The sequence below is a fragment of the Schistosoma haematobium genome, chromosome 3 (assembly GCF_000699445.3).
Source record: "Schistosoma haematobium chromosome 3, whole genome shotgun sequence".
Lineage (NCBI taxonomy): Eukaryota > Metazoa > Platyhelminthes > Trematoda > Strigeidida > Schistosomatidae > Schistosoma > Schistosoma haematobium.
The window spans coordinates 32,011,847-32,027,099 of NC_067198.1; the positions used below are offsets into that span (position 1 = coordinate 32,011,847).

General features: G+C 37.5%; 1 protein-coding gene across 4 annotated transcripts; it reads left to right on the forward strand.

The window, feature by feature from the left end:
* Positions 1-11,891: 11,891 nt before the first annotated feature.
* Positions 11,892-14,815, forward strand: NAP1L1_1 (Nucleosome assembly protein 1-like 1; the record flags this gene model as incomplete). Of its 4 annotated transcripts, none has more annotated exons than XM_051213628.1 (11): positions 11,897-11,961; positions 11,999-12,136; positions 12,168-12,484; positions 12,518-12,669; positions 12,701-12,840; positions 12,874-13,022; positions 13,057-13,073; positions 13,108-13,221; positions 13,254-13,325; positions 13,565-13,585; positions 14,594-14,815. In XM_051213628.1, 8 exons carry the CDS (start codon positions 12,592-12,594, stop codon positions 14,678-14,680), a joined length of 678 nt encoding a protein of 225 aa, XP_051069619.1. In that variant the 3' UTR covers positions 14,681-14,815. The 4 variants fall into 4 exon arrangements, with proteins under 4 accessions (XP_051069617.1, XP_051069619.1, XP_051069618.1 ...); XM_051213627.1 differs by lacking the exon at positions 13,057-13,073 and having other exon boundaries at positions 12,168-12,309; positions 12,343-12,484; XM_012945025.3 differs by lacking the exon at positions 11,897-11,961 and having other exon boundaries at positions 12,042-12,136; positions 12,168-12,309; positions 12,343-12,484; positions 14,594-14,692.
* Positions 14,816-15,253: the final 438 nt, after the last annotated feature.

Here is a 15,253-nt window from a genome sequence, read left to right on the forward strand (position 1 = left end):
GATATAATACAGTTATTGGGATCAATGTTACTTTTGTTGATTCATACAAAATAAAAATCTAATTAATAATTTACAGGTTGTTCTTATGTATTTTGCTAAAACAAAAGAATATCCTCTATTAATTTATTACAAGCCCTCTCCATAAAAACGAACGGAAAACTTTAACCGGTTAAATTCAATTGACATTTTTTAAAATTCTGACCTAACTTTGATCAATTACTGTGGAACGCATGCTGAAATGCATATTATGAATTCTATCAGGTATCAAAATACTTACTTTAACGGTATTGAACAGTTCACCATATTATCTAGAATTCAAAATATTAACCTAATTATTGAAAGAATCTTATATAGGTATGCTTTTTAGGAAATCAAATTCCTCTGAATATCTTGACATATGATGGTGAGGGAGATTTTTTGTAGGTTTTAACAAAAACTATCTCTGTAAATCCATTAGTTGGCCACTTTGTAGAAGTGTGAAGGGTTGTCGAATTTATTATTAGATGATTTGAAACTACTGGTGGAAAGCTATGAGTACGGTTTTTGTCGCTCATTTTAAAAGATTTATCCATACCTGAACAGACGAGTGATATTGTCTAGGCTATTCACACTCTCTTCTATTTCCACATCAGAGATTTTACCAATAAGATCTCAGCAGAATTGGATCAGTATGAGAATATTTCATTTAACAGTGACAGATATCACAATGTCCTATCTGTAGTCCTAAATAAATTATGGCAATCGAACTTTCAATTGAACTAGTAAATTATGACTTGATATTGGTCTGAAGTCTATATTGTTGTTAAACTGAGTCAGGAATATTACCTTGACGATTACTATAAATTGTCAGAACCACTTAGCTATTGAAAGTTAGTCAAAATAGAAATGTTTCAGCAATCTGAAAATGGTTAATCAAGTATCTATTTTAAAATTTATATTAAAATAATATTGAATTTTGAATCGATCATAATTCAACATGTGTAATTATGCTCAAATTTCACATAAATCACGCCCACTATATTCCTTTGTTAATAAAATATTCACATCAACAACAAAAAAATATACAATCTAGAAATTTGATTGGGTCATCTTTAGTTCTTTCTAAAAGAAATCTATAACTGGCTTTTAAAAGTATTGAGATGATTATAATAATAATAATAAGTGTTTGCTTGTTTGTTGTTTTTTGTTTCATTCGTTCATATATTCATTCCTGTTTTCAAGTTGGATTCTGACCTAAGAAGAGAAAAAAACACTCATGCGATCTATATTTGATGGAGAGTTAAAAATAGAATACAGAAAATATTATAAATATATATATATATAGAAGTAGCATATGAGAAGATATGAATATGCCTGATTCAATCATTAAAATTTGATCCTATTTATTTGTTTATTTTAACAATAAATATGATTTAGTAGATTTCTTCTGTTTATTTAAATCTTTTTTTTTTCTCATCTGATTTAATATATTTTTATAGTTTTAAAACAAAATAAATCAAGTAGGTGAACTTTCTTAAATTAATTAGTTCATTGTTAAATTAAGTTACCTATGGATATTGAAAATGATACTTTTGTTGTTGTTGTTGGGAGATTTCATTTAAAAAGAATTGATGGTTATTTTGAATTGTTCATACTAGACATTTTATTGTTTACAAACGTGTAACTTATTATTATTATTTTCAGACATGTGAGTAAATAAAAAGCTATTTGATGATAGATTTTCATGTTTTCAATTTGAGCTTATGATGTGTTTTGTCTTTTTGTTTTTCAGCAAATATGAAACTTGTTTCGTGTTTAACAAACATGTATACACTAATATATATATGTCATTATGTTGTGATTACCATTATAACTGTTATCAAAAGTTATATTGATAGTAATTTATTGTATGATAAATTGTCATGTAAAATACTTTTTTTAACTGAAATATTCAAATCCAACTAATACTTTTAATATATTCACTCATTGAAGTCATTCATGATGCAATGTAAAGTTAGTAATTAGGGATAATGTAATGAACAAGAACAGAAAAAAGTAGGGATAACCAAATGTATTTGAATACAAAATTACAGAATCTCCTAATAAAATCTGAGAATTAATTCATTTACAAAATGTTTATCAATTGTCACAGATTTGATTGTTTCTTCATTTCCATACCAATCACTTTTTGTTTTTATGTGCTAAACCATTTGGACCCTGATTAATAAAAGATTGTTTCTTATCGGAAATAACTGAGTAAATTCTTGTTGTTACTAACAGTCATGATAAATGGAGAAGATTATATAATGTGCAGTATATAACAATGGTTACCATTTGTTAGTTAATAATCATCAAAGTCCATTAATTTTTTTCTATTCAAAACATTCAGCTTAGTTCATTTACATAAATTTCTACTATCTGTCCTTTCTAAATAACACAAAACCTTTATGAAGATGATTGATCATTCAAAGCCGAGTTTGTGAAATCTTTCTACTCTCAATCTTCTTAAAGTCATCTACTTTAAAATGACCCAGATATGCACACATGTCATTCGACATCTCACCGAATCTTAATCATAAATGAAATAGATGTATGGGGAATTAATACTTCGCTTATCGAACATTAAATATTTCATTAGTGTGTAGTGATTGACTTTTATCAAGAGAACGCGATTAGTTTAATGAAAACAATTATTATTATAACCAATGATTGTTTTACTGTGCTCGTTTGTTTAACTGCGCTAAAGACAGCCATATTGCTCTTCCATTATTCTCCATTACTGTTTCGCGGTTCGTGACTCCGTTCGCACGTACTTTCTCCTGCCGATTCCGCTTGTACCTTTTCTTGGCACGATATCGGTATTCATTCGATACCACGAGATCGCCAACTAAATAAACTTGGTTCCGATCCGTATTCGCCTTCTGATTTATTTGGCACGTGTTTCTTTGTAGTGGTGTTCATAGTCAACTGGGACTCGACACCACGCTACAAGTGCTTGCTTCTATTTGTAATGAATTTCAAGGTTTTATATTCCCTCTGATTTCAAACTTAGAATTCTTTATTTCTTGTTTTTGTGTCTCGATTTTGTATGATTGTCATGTCATTGGCGCACATTATACTTAACAAGATATCAGGCCCGATTCCCCTCATTTATCATAGACCGGTGACCAGGAACATACAGGCAACTCTCTTACGCTCTCTTTTACAGATGTTGCCAAGTGTTGTTTGTGCTTTTGATGTTTGCCTCCAATTCCTGATGCAATCCCTTCCTTAGTCTTACTCTTTTCCAAGTGTCTTGAAGATTCCATGTTGAAGCTTGCCTTGTGATGTAGTTTTATAACTTCTGCGAAATTTGTCCCATTCAGGTTCAACGTTTTTTCTCAACTCAGTCATCAACTGACAGCTGGTTTATCCTCTGCCAGAGTATTTTATTTCCAATGGTCTCTGCCCAATGTATCTGAAATAATGTGTAGAGAGCTTCTTAAAAATATCTGTACTCTTCTAGTCAGTTGGTTCAAATGGTTCAAATGGTTGTGGACGGAATAGAAGAAGCTTTCGCTTAACAGGCTTCCGTGTCTAGTAGCAAGGGATCACCAAATCCTCCAGGCAGGAACCTAGGTATGTCAACAATAAAAGAGGAAAAGAAATTGGTAAATCATAGTGTGATGCTGTCCTTGGTCCTTAAGAATAGGTCAAGTTGCCTCTTAAAGGACTCCTGAGAAGTCGCTTGGACTAGCTCGGCCGGCAGCGAATTCCAGCTTTTGACAACTCTTAAGGAGTAGAAGTTGTGTCTACGTTCCGTCTTGCTATGTTGTGTTTCCAGTTTCTGGGTGTTACCCCTTAGGTTATTATTCGAACTAAGCTTAAGTAGGTGTTTAAGAGGATGTCCAGAAGTGTTAAGAATACTATAAGCCATTAATAAATCACCTCTAAGACGCCTATACTCTAATGGGTAAAGGTCTAGTGAATGGAGGCGCTCTTCATAAGGTTTAGATTTGAGTCCTCGAACTGATTTCGTGGCTCGTCGTTGGATACGCTCCAAAGTGACCTTGTCCTTTTGGAGTGAGGGGGGAGTCCTATGTTTCCGTACTCTAAATGGGGACGGATGAAACTATTGAAGATTGTATGGAAAGTTCGTCCATCAAACTGTCTAAAAATGCGCTTCAACGTTACCAGTGCAAGGTTTGCTCGGAAGGCATTTTTGTCACAGTTAGCGTAAGACTTTAAATCATGGGGCACCAGGACTCCTAAATCTTTTTCGACTTGGGATACTACTAGAGAGGAGTTTCCTAGGTTGTAACTGTAGTTTGCGACATGTCGCAGATGGACTACTTTACACTTTGAAGTGTTAAAGGTAAGTCCGTTATCGTCTGCCCAACTTTGAAGTCGAGTCAGATCCTCCTGAAGTGCCTGTGTATCGTCTTGGTTGCGTATCTCTCTCTCCAAAGTTTCACGTCGTCGGCAAAAAGTGATAAGTCTGACGTTGCCTGTTGAGGAAGATCATTTATGTGGATCAAGAAGAGAAGAGGCCCTAGTACTGAGCCCTGGGGGACCCCACTAGGACATTCCGTAGCCTGAGATAAAGTGAAATTAACCCTAACCTTAAAGTGTCGATTTTTTAGGTGTGAAGGAAGCCAATCGATTAGAGGTGGTTTGATACCTAGTCGTTTGAGCTTATTGATAAGACACAAGTGGTTAACCTTATCAAAAGCTTTTGAGAAATCAAGGTAAATGATATCAACCTTTCCCTTGCGATCGAGGATGCTTGTCGATCTGTCCACCGCAGTCAGCAGGTTGGTTATACAAGAGTAACCCTTCCTGAAACCATGCTGTTGGGGTGAGAAGAAATTTAAGGACAGTAGATAGTCGTTTAAACCGTCGCATATCAGGGACTCCATGAGTTTTGAAGGTAATGACAGAAGAGCCACCGGCCGATAACTTGAAGGTTCATTGCGTCGACCTCCTTTGAAAAGTGCTGTGATGTGAGCCAACTTCCAATTTTCCGGTAATTTGCCTCAGCTTAGCGAGTGTGAAAACATCACGCTAAGCGGCGTTGCCAGGATTGAGGCTGCCTCCCTCAGTATGGCAGGATGAACCATATCCGGGCCAGGAGAAGTATCTAGTCTTAAGTGCTGCAATTTCCGGAGCACGAAGTTAGCGCTTAGGTCCACTTCGGAAAGTCCTGTGGAATTGCAGATGAAACTGTCGTCAGCCGGTTGAAATGTTTGAGAGTAATGTGCCGCCAGAAGGTTAGCGGCGTTGCCATCGTTGTTGGTCGGGCCGTTAAGACCTAGCAGTTGAGAAACTCCTGTTTTGGCTTGACGAAGAGAGGCTGCATAACAGAATAGGCTTCCAGGGTTACAGGCAAATTTGTCCATAAGCTTTGTCTGGTACTGAAGCCTGTCTTCTCTCATAGCCTTCGTGCATATGTTCCTGATATGTTTATATTGCCTATACGCCCCGTCGTTATCAGTTCGTTTGTTTTCCGCCCAACAGTGCCTTTTGCGGCTTAGCAGGCGAAGGGTACGGTTCTTGATTACTGTAGGTGGCTTGCAGCTTTTGGGAACCGTTTGAGGAACTGAATGGTTTGTAGCACATAAGAGCGTGTGCAGTAAGAAGTCCCAATGACCGTCCACATCGAGTTGAGGGCGAACATCCCAAACCACCTGTTGTAGATAGTCGTGTAGAGCTGGCATATTCAGCCGTTTAAAATTCCAACTCGAATTATTGTTGGGATACCTTAGCTTAGTTTTGATGACAAAACTGAAGGTTATGACGGCATGATCGCTCTTTCCCAGAGGAGCCAGGATTGAGAGATTGTCAACTAGAAATTCTTCGTTTGTGAATACACAGTCTAAGCGCGATGGTGTCTGACTGTTTCTCCAACGAGTTGCCGACCTCACATTTTCATATAAGCCCAAGTCATCGATGAGGTTGAAGAACCGAGCTTCAATTGAGTTGTCGCCTCCAGTGTACGTGTGTTCCGCGAAGTTGACTCTAGGGAGATTAAAGTTCCCTAGAATCAGGATGTGTGTGAAACCGAGACGGGTAGAGCGGGATAGTCCTTCCAGCATACGACTATCGTACTCGATGTCCGCAGTTGGCTTCCTGTAAATGACTCCGACTAGACACCTCGAAGTACTAGACAATCTTACAGAGCACCATATGGATTCCTCAAGATTGTTAAACTCGAGGTTATGAACTTGGTGCACCTCCAAGCAAGGACGTATGTATACGGCTACTCCGCCCCCAATTCCTGTTTTTCTGTCGTTGCGGAACGAAGTCATCCCAGGTAATGCTAACTCTTGGTCCGAGAACTGAGAAGATATCCAGGTTTCAGATATTCCTATCAGATGGGCCTTATTAGCATTGCTAAGTTCACGTAATCCATCCAGTTTGTTTGGTAGACTCGTGGCGTTCATATATAAGCAGTTTATACTTTCAATTTGGAACGCGTGAGCTTCGTCCTGTTTTTCTGTATGAGCCTTATGTGAATGGACAGGTAGCCCACCTATATGAGGTTTGCCGAGGTGGTAGGCCCTGTCCTTTACACGTTTTTTTATCATTTAGACAGTCCACAAGTGGAATGGTCAGCTCCGACTTGCCTTTGTGCTTGGTCCTAGCTTCATATGGCCTATCCGGGTGCATGTGGATTCCAGGTGGCAATCGACGTCTGTTGGCACGAAATGCTCCCAGAACTGCAGCCGCCATGTGGGAAGATGGGAAGGTTATCTCCATTAGATGGGGTCTAAGATCACCGTCCTTCTTGGCTAGTCTCGTCACATGCTGAGTCAGTATGTGTTTGAGCCTCAAGGACTGTTTGATGAATTTCCATTCCCTGATGTCAGCATTTCATTGAGTAGGGTCTGCATTTTCCGGTATACCTTGCACAATTATGTTTCTTCTGCGGAAAAACTTCTCGCGAGATTCTTTAGGGATGCTCCGCATGATATTGCGCTCAGAGTACGGTATGTCGGGCAATATCCTTACGTTACCATCGGATTTCAGCAAGTGACTTGCTAGCAAGACGTCCTCTACGTCGGTAGCATTCTTAAGCGTTACTCGGAGAAGCCTCGGGTGATTTAGATGCTTAGAATCCTTTCCTCGAGTGAGCCGGGTGACCGTTGAAGGCTCTATTCTAGGAAGTTCGAGCTTCTTGTTCAATTCACCCCAGAGCATCCTGTCGTTTTTGTCCTGCAGACTGAGAGGAAGATCAGGATTGTCAACGAGGTTCATGATAATGAGAGAATCGTCACGAACTGTTGTTAATTTACCAGGTTTCACGATGGGTTCAGGTTTAATAACTTGTTGTTTGGAGGTCAGTGCGCGTTTTTGAGTCTTGGGCTCTTTATTGACCGGACGAACAGTCTTGGGGGTAGACTGTGCGACCAAATCACCAGTTATTTTCCGCACAGCAACACTTGGGTTGCTCGGATTAGGCGGTGATGCCTGATTCTTTTGGGCTCTCTTAACATGGGTCGAATCACCTGCAGGGTTTTTGGGAACCACTGTTGTGTTCAGGGACCCTGAGCTGGGAGACCCGAGTTTGCTTAGGGAGTCTAATACCGTCGACGGAATGATGGTGCTGAGCCTCGACACGTCATCATTAGTGTCGATGGATGCTCCATCGATGGTATACCTGTCGACATCCCTATTTTTGTATCCGTCGCACGCTCTTGTTTGTCTACCAGTTTTTGCTCTATTGTTATCCAAGTTAACTGACAACTTATTCCAAAGACCTGTTAGTAGGACAATGGTGTTACTCAGCAAGACTACAGTGTCCGTGCTGCACGTGACACATACCCACTTTTGGTCTGACATGCTGAGTCTGTTGTAAGCAGTTGCTGTCAGATCTGTGCATGCTTCGTGGAACCATCCTTTGCAGTTGTCGCACTGCATGCCAGTTGTAACAGCAAAACGGCATCCCGGACGTTTGCATGAGTTTTTCATGACTATGTTGAAGCAAACTATGTTATGGATGCTTGCAAAAGCCTAAAACCTTTAAAAAAATACTAAAAAGCACACTGAAAACGGACAAAAATGGATAAAACGAGTGATATAAACTGAAACTGGTCTATACGTGAAAAACAAAAAAAACCGAATAGTAAGCTGAGGCAAAAACACAGGTAACTATTAAATATGGTGAAACTAAAAAAAAGTGATCTACCGAACGTATAGCTCAGGATAGATTCTTTAGAACTGAAATGGTACTTTTGTTGCGTAAGAACACAGCAAAAGTTTGATAAATGCAAATCACGTTAGGACTAAACTTCCCGTTCGAAAAGCGCGCGCAGTTCTTCAAGTTTCTGTTTCGTACAGTAGACCTGTTTTACCATTTGTATTGAAAACTCTGAATTTGGTTTTGAGTGACAGTTCTTTTCGGTCCCCATTGATAGAAGTCGTAGGAATTGTTGAATAAATTTTGTTCTTGTATAGTGCGAATTCTATATATCGAAGATTTGAGTACACACAACCAAAATGTCGGTCAAATACAATTCCAGGAACCGGGTGAGTCCGTTCCATTTCCAGTGAGTATATTCTAGATAATACAGAGTCTGTATCCAATACACAGTCTAACAGACATACAATGAATATAAGGATAGGACGTACAGCCGATTATGGAAACTTAGCTTCTAATTTCAGCTGTGGCGGTTGTGGTGTTTGTGTGAACTAATGATTCCTATGTACTTGACGACTACCTGATTTGGAATTCCAAAGACGATACGTTCGTTTGGGGATTCCTGGTTCGTATAATAATTCAAATACTTCTAATCATCACATTTAGAGCATTTAGCATTGTGAAACACGGATGAATTGCATGAATGGGATTTGCCACAAGACAAACATATATCAAACTTGTGCTCATCTTCGTGACCCGCTTCGCAACTCCTCAATGAGTTGTTATCTGCATAACCTTGAGTACGCATTGGATGGGGATGACGTAGTGACGTAGTAGAATCTTTGATATCTTGACGAATCGTTTTACGAAATTTTCCTCCTACACAACATTCGAAGTTTGTACACTTTATATGGTCTAGTACTAGTTCCTCCAAAGTTGCATAAAGGAGCAAAATAGACTGTGGATAACCTATCCGATAAGTGTGAAGAGATGAGCCACAATTTAATCATTCTTAACATCTTTCCTGATCATACTCCAGACTTCAAACCTTTCCATGTAATCTTCAAAAACTTCAGAAATGGAATTTTATTCAACCGTCCAATCACAGGCTCTATAGCGACGTCAAAATGTCTATTAGAAATACTCTAATTATTGTAACAACTAGGAATTCTCAAAATAGTGAAAATTCAGACAGGGATAGGTGAGCATCAATGGACATGTTATATTTGGAATTCGAAATAAGCGGGCAATCAAGTATGAAATAACAATAATTTATACAAACACTGAACCATGATTTTCCTATCTTTGGTATAGGTCTATTAGAACAGTACTCATAACGAAGTAGACCATAATTCTACAGAAGTGCTGATATTACATCATCTGATAGAAAATTCTAGTAATATTTTTCTTAGTGCGAGGAGTGGAACTACAGACGTAAAAGATTTGGTGTTAGTTTTCGAACTTTCATAGAATTTGCTCTCGGATGATCATTACTAGATGGGAGGAAGGAGTAGGAAATGTTAATAGCAAGATCATCGTTCAGTATACTATAAGCCAGTAATAGATCACCCATTGACCTGCAGTAAGATAACAGAAATAGGTTGAAGCCTTTCATTATGTCTTCACACGGTAGGCCAGAGAGATGTATTATCGTTTTGGTCCCTCATCGATGAACTTGTTCAGTCTTATCCAACTCACGATTGAGATAAGGACTCGTTGCTTGAATCCTATATTCTAAATAAGGCCTCATAAAACTTTGGTGTATTACTCTGAATGTTTCTTCTTTCAAGTAAGGAAATGACTTACGAGTAGCACATAAGATCCTGAAACCTTTGGCAGTTCCAGCTCTATAGGTAGTCGTAGTTTTAAGTTCGTTGCTCAGATCCTATTAGCTCATTACTTCAGGCAACACGATTTCAGCTAATGTGTAGTAATATGAATCGTCTCAGTTATTTGTTTGTATCACTACTCCCTTGCTAGAATTAACTTCGAATGACCATCAAAACATCCATTTGACCTATTAGTTTGAGTCATCCTATAATACTATCTTATCCGACATACGTAGTATTGTTCCCCAAATCTTGATGTCATATTCCAAAAGCGGAAAAGACAAATTTCCTTCATTCCGCGAGTCATCTACATACAGTAAGAAAGGAGGGAGCCGATAATTATACTGTAGTGACCTACTTTACGGAGAGAACGCGATTGGTGTAATGGAAATATTTATTATTATAGCCAACATTACCAATGAATGTTTTATTGTGCCTTCTTGTTTAATTGTACCAAAACACATACTTTTCCGTTGTTTGTAACCTTGAACACATTCACGTACGCACGGCACTCTGCCTGTAAACTTTGAAACGATCTCGGTATTATTTCGATATCAAGAGATCGACAACAAGTACATATTATTTACAATCAAAAACTGCCTTCTATTATTTGTCCTAAGGAGGGATTTATCCTGATAACTGGCATGTAATCGATCTGTATTGATGTTCATGGTCAACTGCGACTCAGCACAATTATAGTACCTTGGGAAAATTGACTTTAAAAAGAATCTCAGGTTGATAAAGCCATTTTTAATCGTGCCCGTTGTCTTGTATAATTGAGAAAATCACTTATCTGGTTTATGTTATCATAACAAATCTCGAAAAATTGCAGTTTTTACTTACGATTAAGGTGAGAGTCCTTGTAAAAGGCTTTAATTAGATCTGTGAAGTTTACATCTTTCGACGTATTACTGTCTTTCTGCAATACAATTTCTCTTCCAATGAGATTTGTTAAGCGTGAAACGTCTTCTGTAGAACCATCTCGTTCCATAGCTAAAGGATATTCCACTTCCAAATGGTTTAGAATAGACATCTGAAAAGTCTTTCAAATTAGTTTGACAGCTACACTGACTAGACTAGCAGGACGATAGTTACTAAATAGGTCTCCACCACCTAACATATGAACCGGACTGATATTAGCATCTTTTCAGCCTCATGACAGTTTAGACTAAATTGAAGAAATATCAAACAGTATTGCTGAGAGTTCATAAGTTGCGCCCGTCAGGATTTTCATGATCCTATGATGCATGTCGTCAGGACAATTCGGCTGTTTACATCTATCAATACAACCAACCGCAGTAAACTGATTTAAGGGGGAGGGTTGACAAAAATACATGTGATGATCATGAAGATTAAATAAAAGAATTTAAGGATAGCTCTGGAACGTAGCCAAGCAATTCAAGACAGAGTAGAGTGAGTACCTTTTTGACAGGGCAAATACACAAAAGCACTGTTAACTCACAACAAGTACAAAATCCCTATTTTAAAACGCGAGTTATAACATAACACACTATTTTCATAAGATGCGTTATCGGCAACAACACGGCGGCCATTATTTTTGGTAGTTAAAGCCTCTCCTACTTTATGCTTCTGAGTTTCCTTAGCTCTTAATAATGCTAGGTTTTCAAAACAAGGTTCTAAATACTGGTTCAATCTCATTAGTGTCGCGGCGATTACCTCCGATCTGCTAACCTATCTGTACTCCTAGTTCTGATCACTGGCTAAGGAAGCACATGCAATTTGCGCAGTTGATTTCACGACCACTTAAGTAGCTTCATATTAGACCCAAGAATGTCTTATATATAAATTTTTCCCTGCTCCCAACCACAAATAAAAATAGGTAAGGGCAGAAATTTATTCAGAAATAGTAGAAATGAACCGCATATATACTGTTATGTCAATTTTTTGGTCGTACTCTAGATTGGATATTTCTGTATAACTATGATTGAGGATTGAATGATGTTAAAATAGTTAAGCGGTAGTTTCTTAACTTATCGAACCACGCCACTAGATTGACATGGATAACATCAAAGGGTTCGTTGTGTATTGCTTCATTATGTTTTTATTGTAGAAGTTCAGAGGAAGGTAAGTGTTAGACATAAAACCTGTGGGAGTTACATCAACCAGGTGGTGAATTTTCAGACTCCGGAGAACTTCACGAATCAAAGTGTGAAAATCCTAAATTAAGTGCCTTGCATGAATATCATCTGTGAGTTCGGTTCGTGTTTTATAATTATCAGTTTGCCTGGTCCAATTAAACGACGGGTTCGGGCTCTTAAAAAGTTGCAATATGAGACCCTGAAGATAGACTCCGAGTTTTACAAAGAGCTTTTTGCACTAGAAGTTAAGTATGATGTACAACACCAGCAAATATTCTCGAAAGTGCGTTGTTTTATTTTTTCACATACGTTGTAGAGGCGAGATATTGTATTGGGTGGTATAGAACCCACGGATGAAGACTGCGATTGGCCCACCGACGATGACGACATATCTCTAGACAATTTATCAGAAAGATTAAAGAGCACAGCAAATGTCACCAAAGACACCAGTAATAAAGGTAATTATGGTTGTTTTTGGTGAATGTCTTCAGATTGTCAAATTGACGTTAAAGGTGTCCCAGACTTCTGGCTCAAAACTCTAGAGAACATTTCACTATTTGATGAGATGGTGCAAGATCATGATCGTGATATTTTAAAACATCTAATAGATATTAAATGTGTTCTCAATACAGGGGAGGAAGCAGTATGTTGACTACAATTTTTTAATGCTTCAGGGCTTTACACTGGAATTTTACTTTTCATCAAATAAATACTTCACTAATAGTGTATTAACTAAAAGGTATTATTTCAACTACGACATACCTAGTGAGGATCCTTTTGGGTATGAAGGACCTGAAATTGTCCGCACCAAAGGGTAATTATCATGAAATTTTACTGTATGGAATAGTTGTGTTATCAATTGGCATCCGGGTAGAAATGTTACTGTGAAACTGGTTAAAAAGGTTCAGAAACGAAAAAACGGAGGTGCTAAACGGACTGTGACAAAAAGTGTTCGAGAAGATTCCTTCTTCAATTTTTTCGAGCCTCCTGCAGAAAGTACGTCAATTTTCACTTCTAACATGTATTTTAGCTCTCTCCGATGATCTGGTGAGTTCATTATGGTTTGTGGTAATTTTTCCAGGATGAGGATACTGAAATGCTTTTGGAGTCCGACTTCAAGCTTGGTCAGTTTTTGAGGGAAAGCGTTATCCCGAGAGCTGTACTTTACTTCACTGGAGAGGCAGTAGATTCCGAAGTAACTCACTATAAAATAAAATATTTTTTTAGTTTGATGATGACGATGACGATCTAGATGATGAAGATTTAAGTGAAGATGATGACGACGAAAAGGAGGAAGAAGTAAGTTCCTTCATTACTTTTTACGAAATAACAAAACGTCAATCTCTGTCGGCTTATTTACTTTTACTGTAAGCGATTAACACTATATATCGACGTCAGTCATAAATTCGTCAAATGAAGTTACAGTAAGATATGAATCAGTGCAGGCACGGGTGTCAATTCCCATATATATATATATACTTCACCGTTACCTTAATTAAATATGTATTATTAAGCTTGTTTCTCTTATTGTTTTTTAGAATGAAAAGGAGAATTCTCACGTAAGCCTTTAATTTTATTTTATGTTGTTATTATGATATTCAGCCAAAGTTTTCCACATACTGTTTGTTAATTAATTACTTTCCAACTGCGAAGTCTTTAAACCGTAACAAATGGGTTTCGATTGCTAACAAATACCATTTAATTTACCTTAATCATCGTAATTTCTCTTAAACAGTTAGTATTTCAAGTTGTCGGGATTCGCCTCTACACGACAGCATCAAATTAAGGAGATCTTAGTAAGAAAGGTGATGTGTTGGTGAAATACCGAGTATTCATACAATGGGTTACGTATTGATACTGTCCTATTGCCCAGAAATTCTATCCTCCCAATTTACAAACACTCTTGTTAAATTATTTTATTCATCACATGATTTCATGTCCATACACAGTTGTTTCGGCTATTAACTAAACACTCTACTTAACGAAATCAAGCTACCGTTCTCGGTAAAATGCACAACACCTAATGATGTTTGGTTGGGATCAGGCTTTTTTGCTTAAAGTGATCGGCGACCTAATGTCACCAAAGTTATTATCCATCTTTGGCTACTCTTGTTAATTTATTCCCTTAAGACAGTGACGCGATCGATTTGATTAGACGGGTTACGTTTACCCGTAGCTTATTAAATGCCACCTTATAAGCTACACTTAATTAAAACTGCTATCACTATGTATTTAAAGTGAAGAAGTGACTATTCATATTAACTGAGTGTTACTAATGGTTTTTGAATTACCACTGGTACTACATTAGCTTTATTAAATTAATGACCATTTATGACTAAAAAAACTAACTAATCCGAACTTTAAGGTATTTTAATTGCTAACATTCACAACTAAATAATATTTATAGCAATCAAAGCAAATTCATAGCCTTATTTTAACTTTGATTGTATCTTCTCAATATTAATCAAAAGATGGGTTTTCTATATCCTTGCCTATCATTTCTTATCTTAAAAACCGACTGTTCTGTACCATGTTTTATTACAACTTAATTCATTTTTCAACTACAGTCATGTCGTGGACGGCATCATCGTGCCCCCAACCGACCAAAACCCAATCAGAAAACCGGAGAAAATCAAGAATGCCCACAACAATAAAGCTATTACCAAGTTTGTCAATATAATCTGATGTATCCTTGTTTTAAGAGATCTATTGAACGTTCATGTTCTTCAATGAACAACCCCTATTGCAAAATTACAGAATAAACTATGAAAAAGTAAAAGTTGTCATTGAAAAGTTTACTTTTTCTTAATACTTTATGTCTAAGATTAGTTGTTCGCTGATTTTGAATTTAAAGTAATCATTAGTCCGCACTGCTAGCGAGGTCCTACTTACTGCTCTTTCGCGGCGGGGATGTTGTTTACGAAATTGAGAGGACAGAAATAGAATAATCCGGAGCTTTAACCGGGCTGGTTGATATAGAGGATCCACTCACAGAAGTTAGAAAGACCTGATTCCAAAACATTAGTGCACATGAGATCCTAAGAGAATTAATAGCGTCTGAACCTATCGAGACCGCATCTCAATTTTGCTACACTGACTTATGGATTAGACTTTTAGGTCAAAGGTTCTTAAGAAAGCTCCCTGCTTTGGGCACCTAAGGAGTATCCTAGTCCTCACACATATGGAGTGGTTTATGTGGCGCCTCCTTGTACCAATGTTCATGCGTT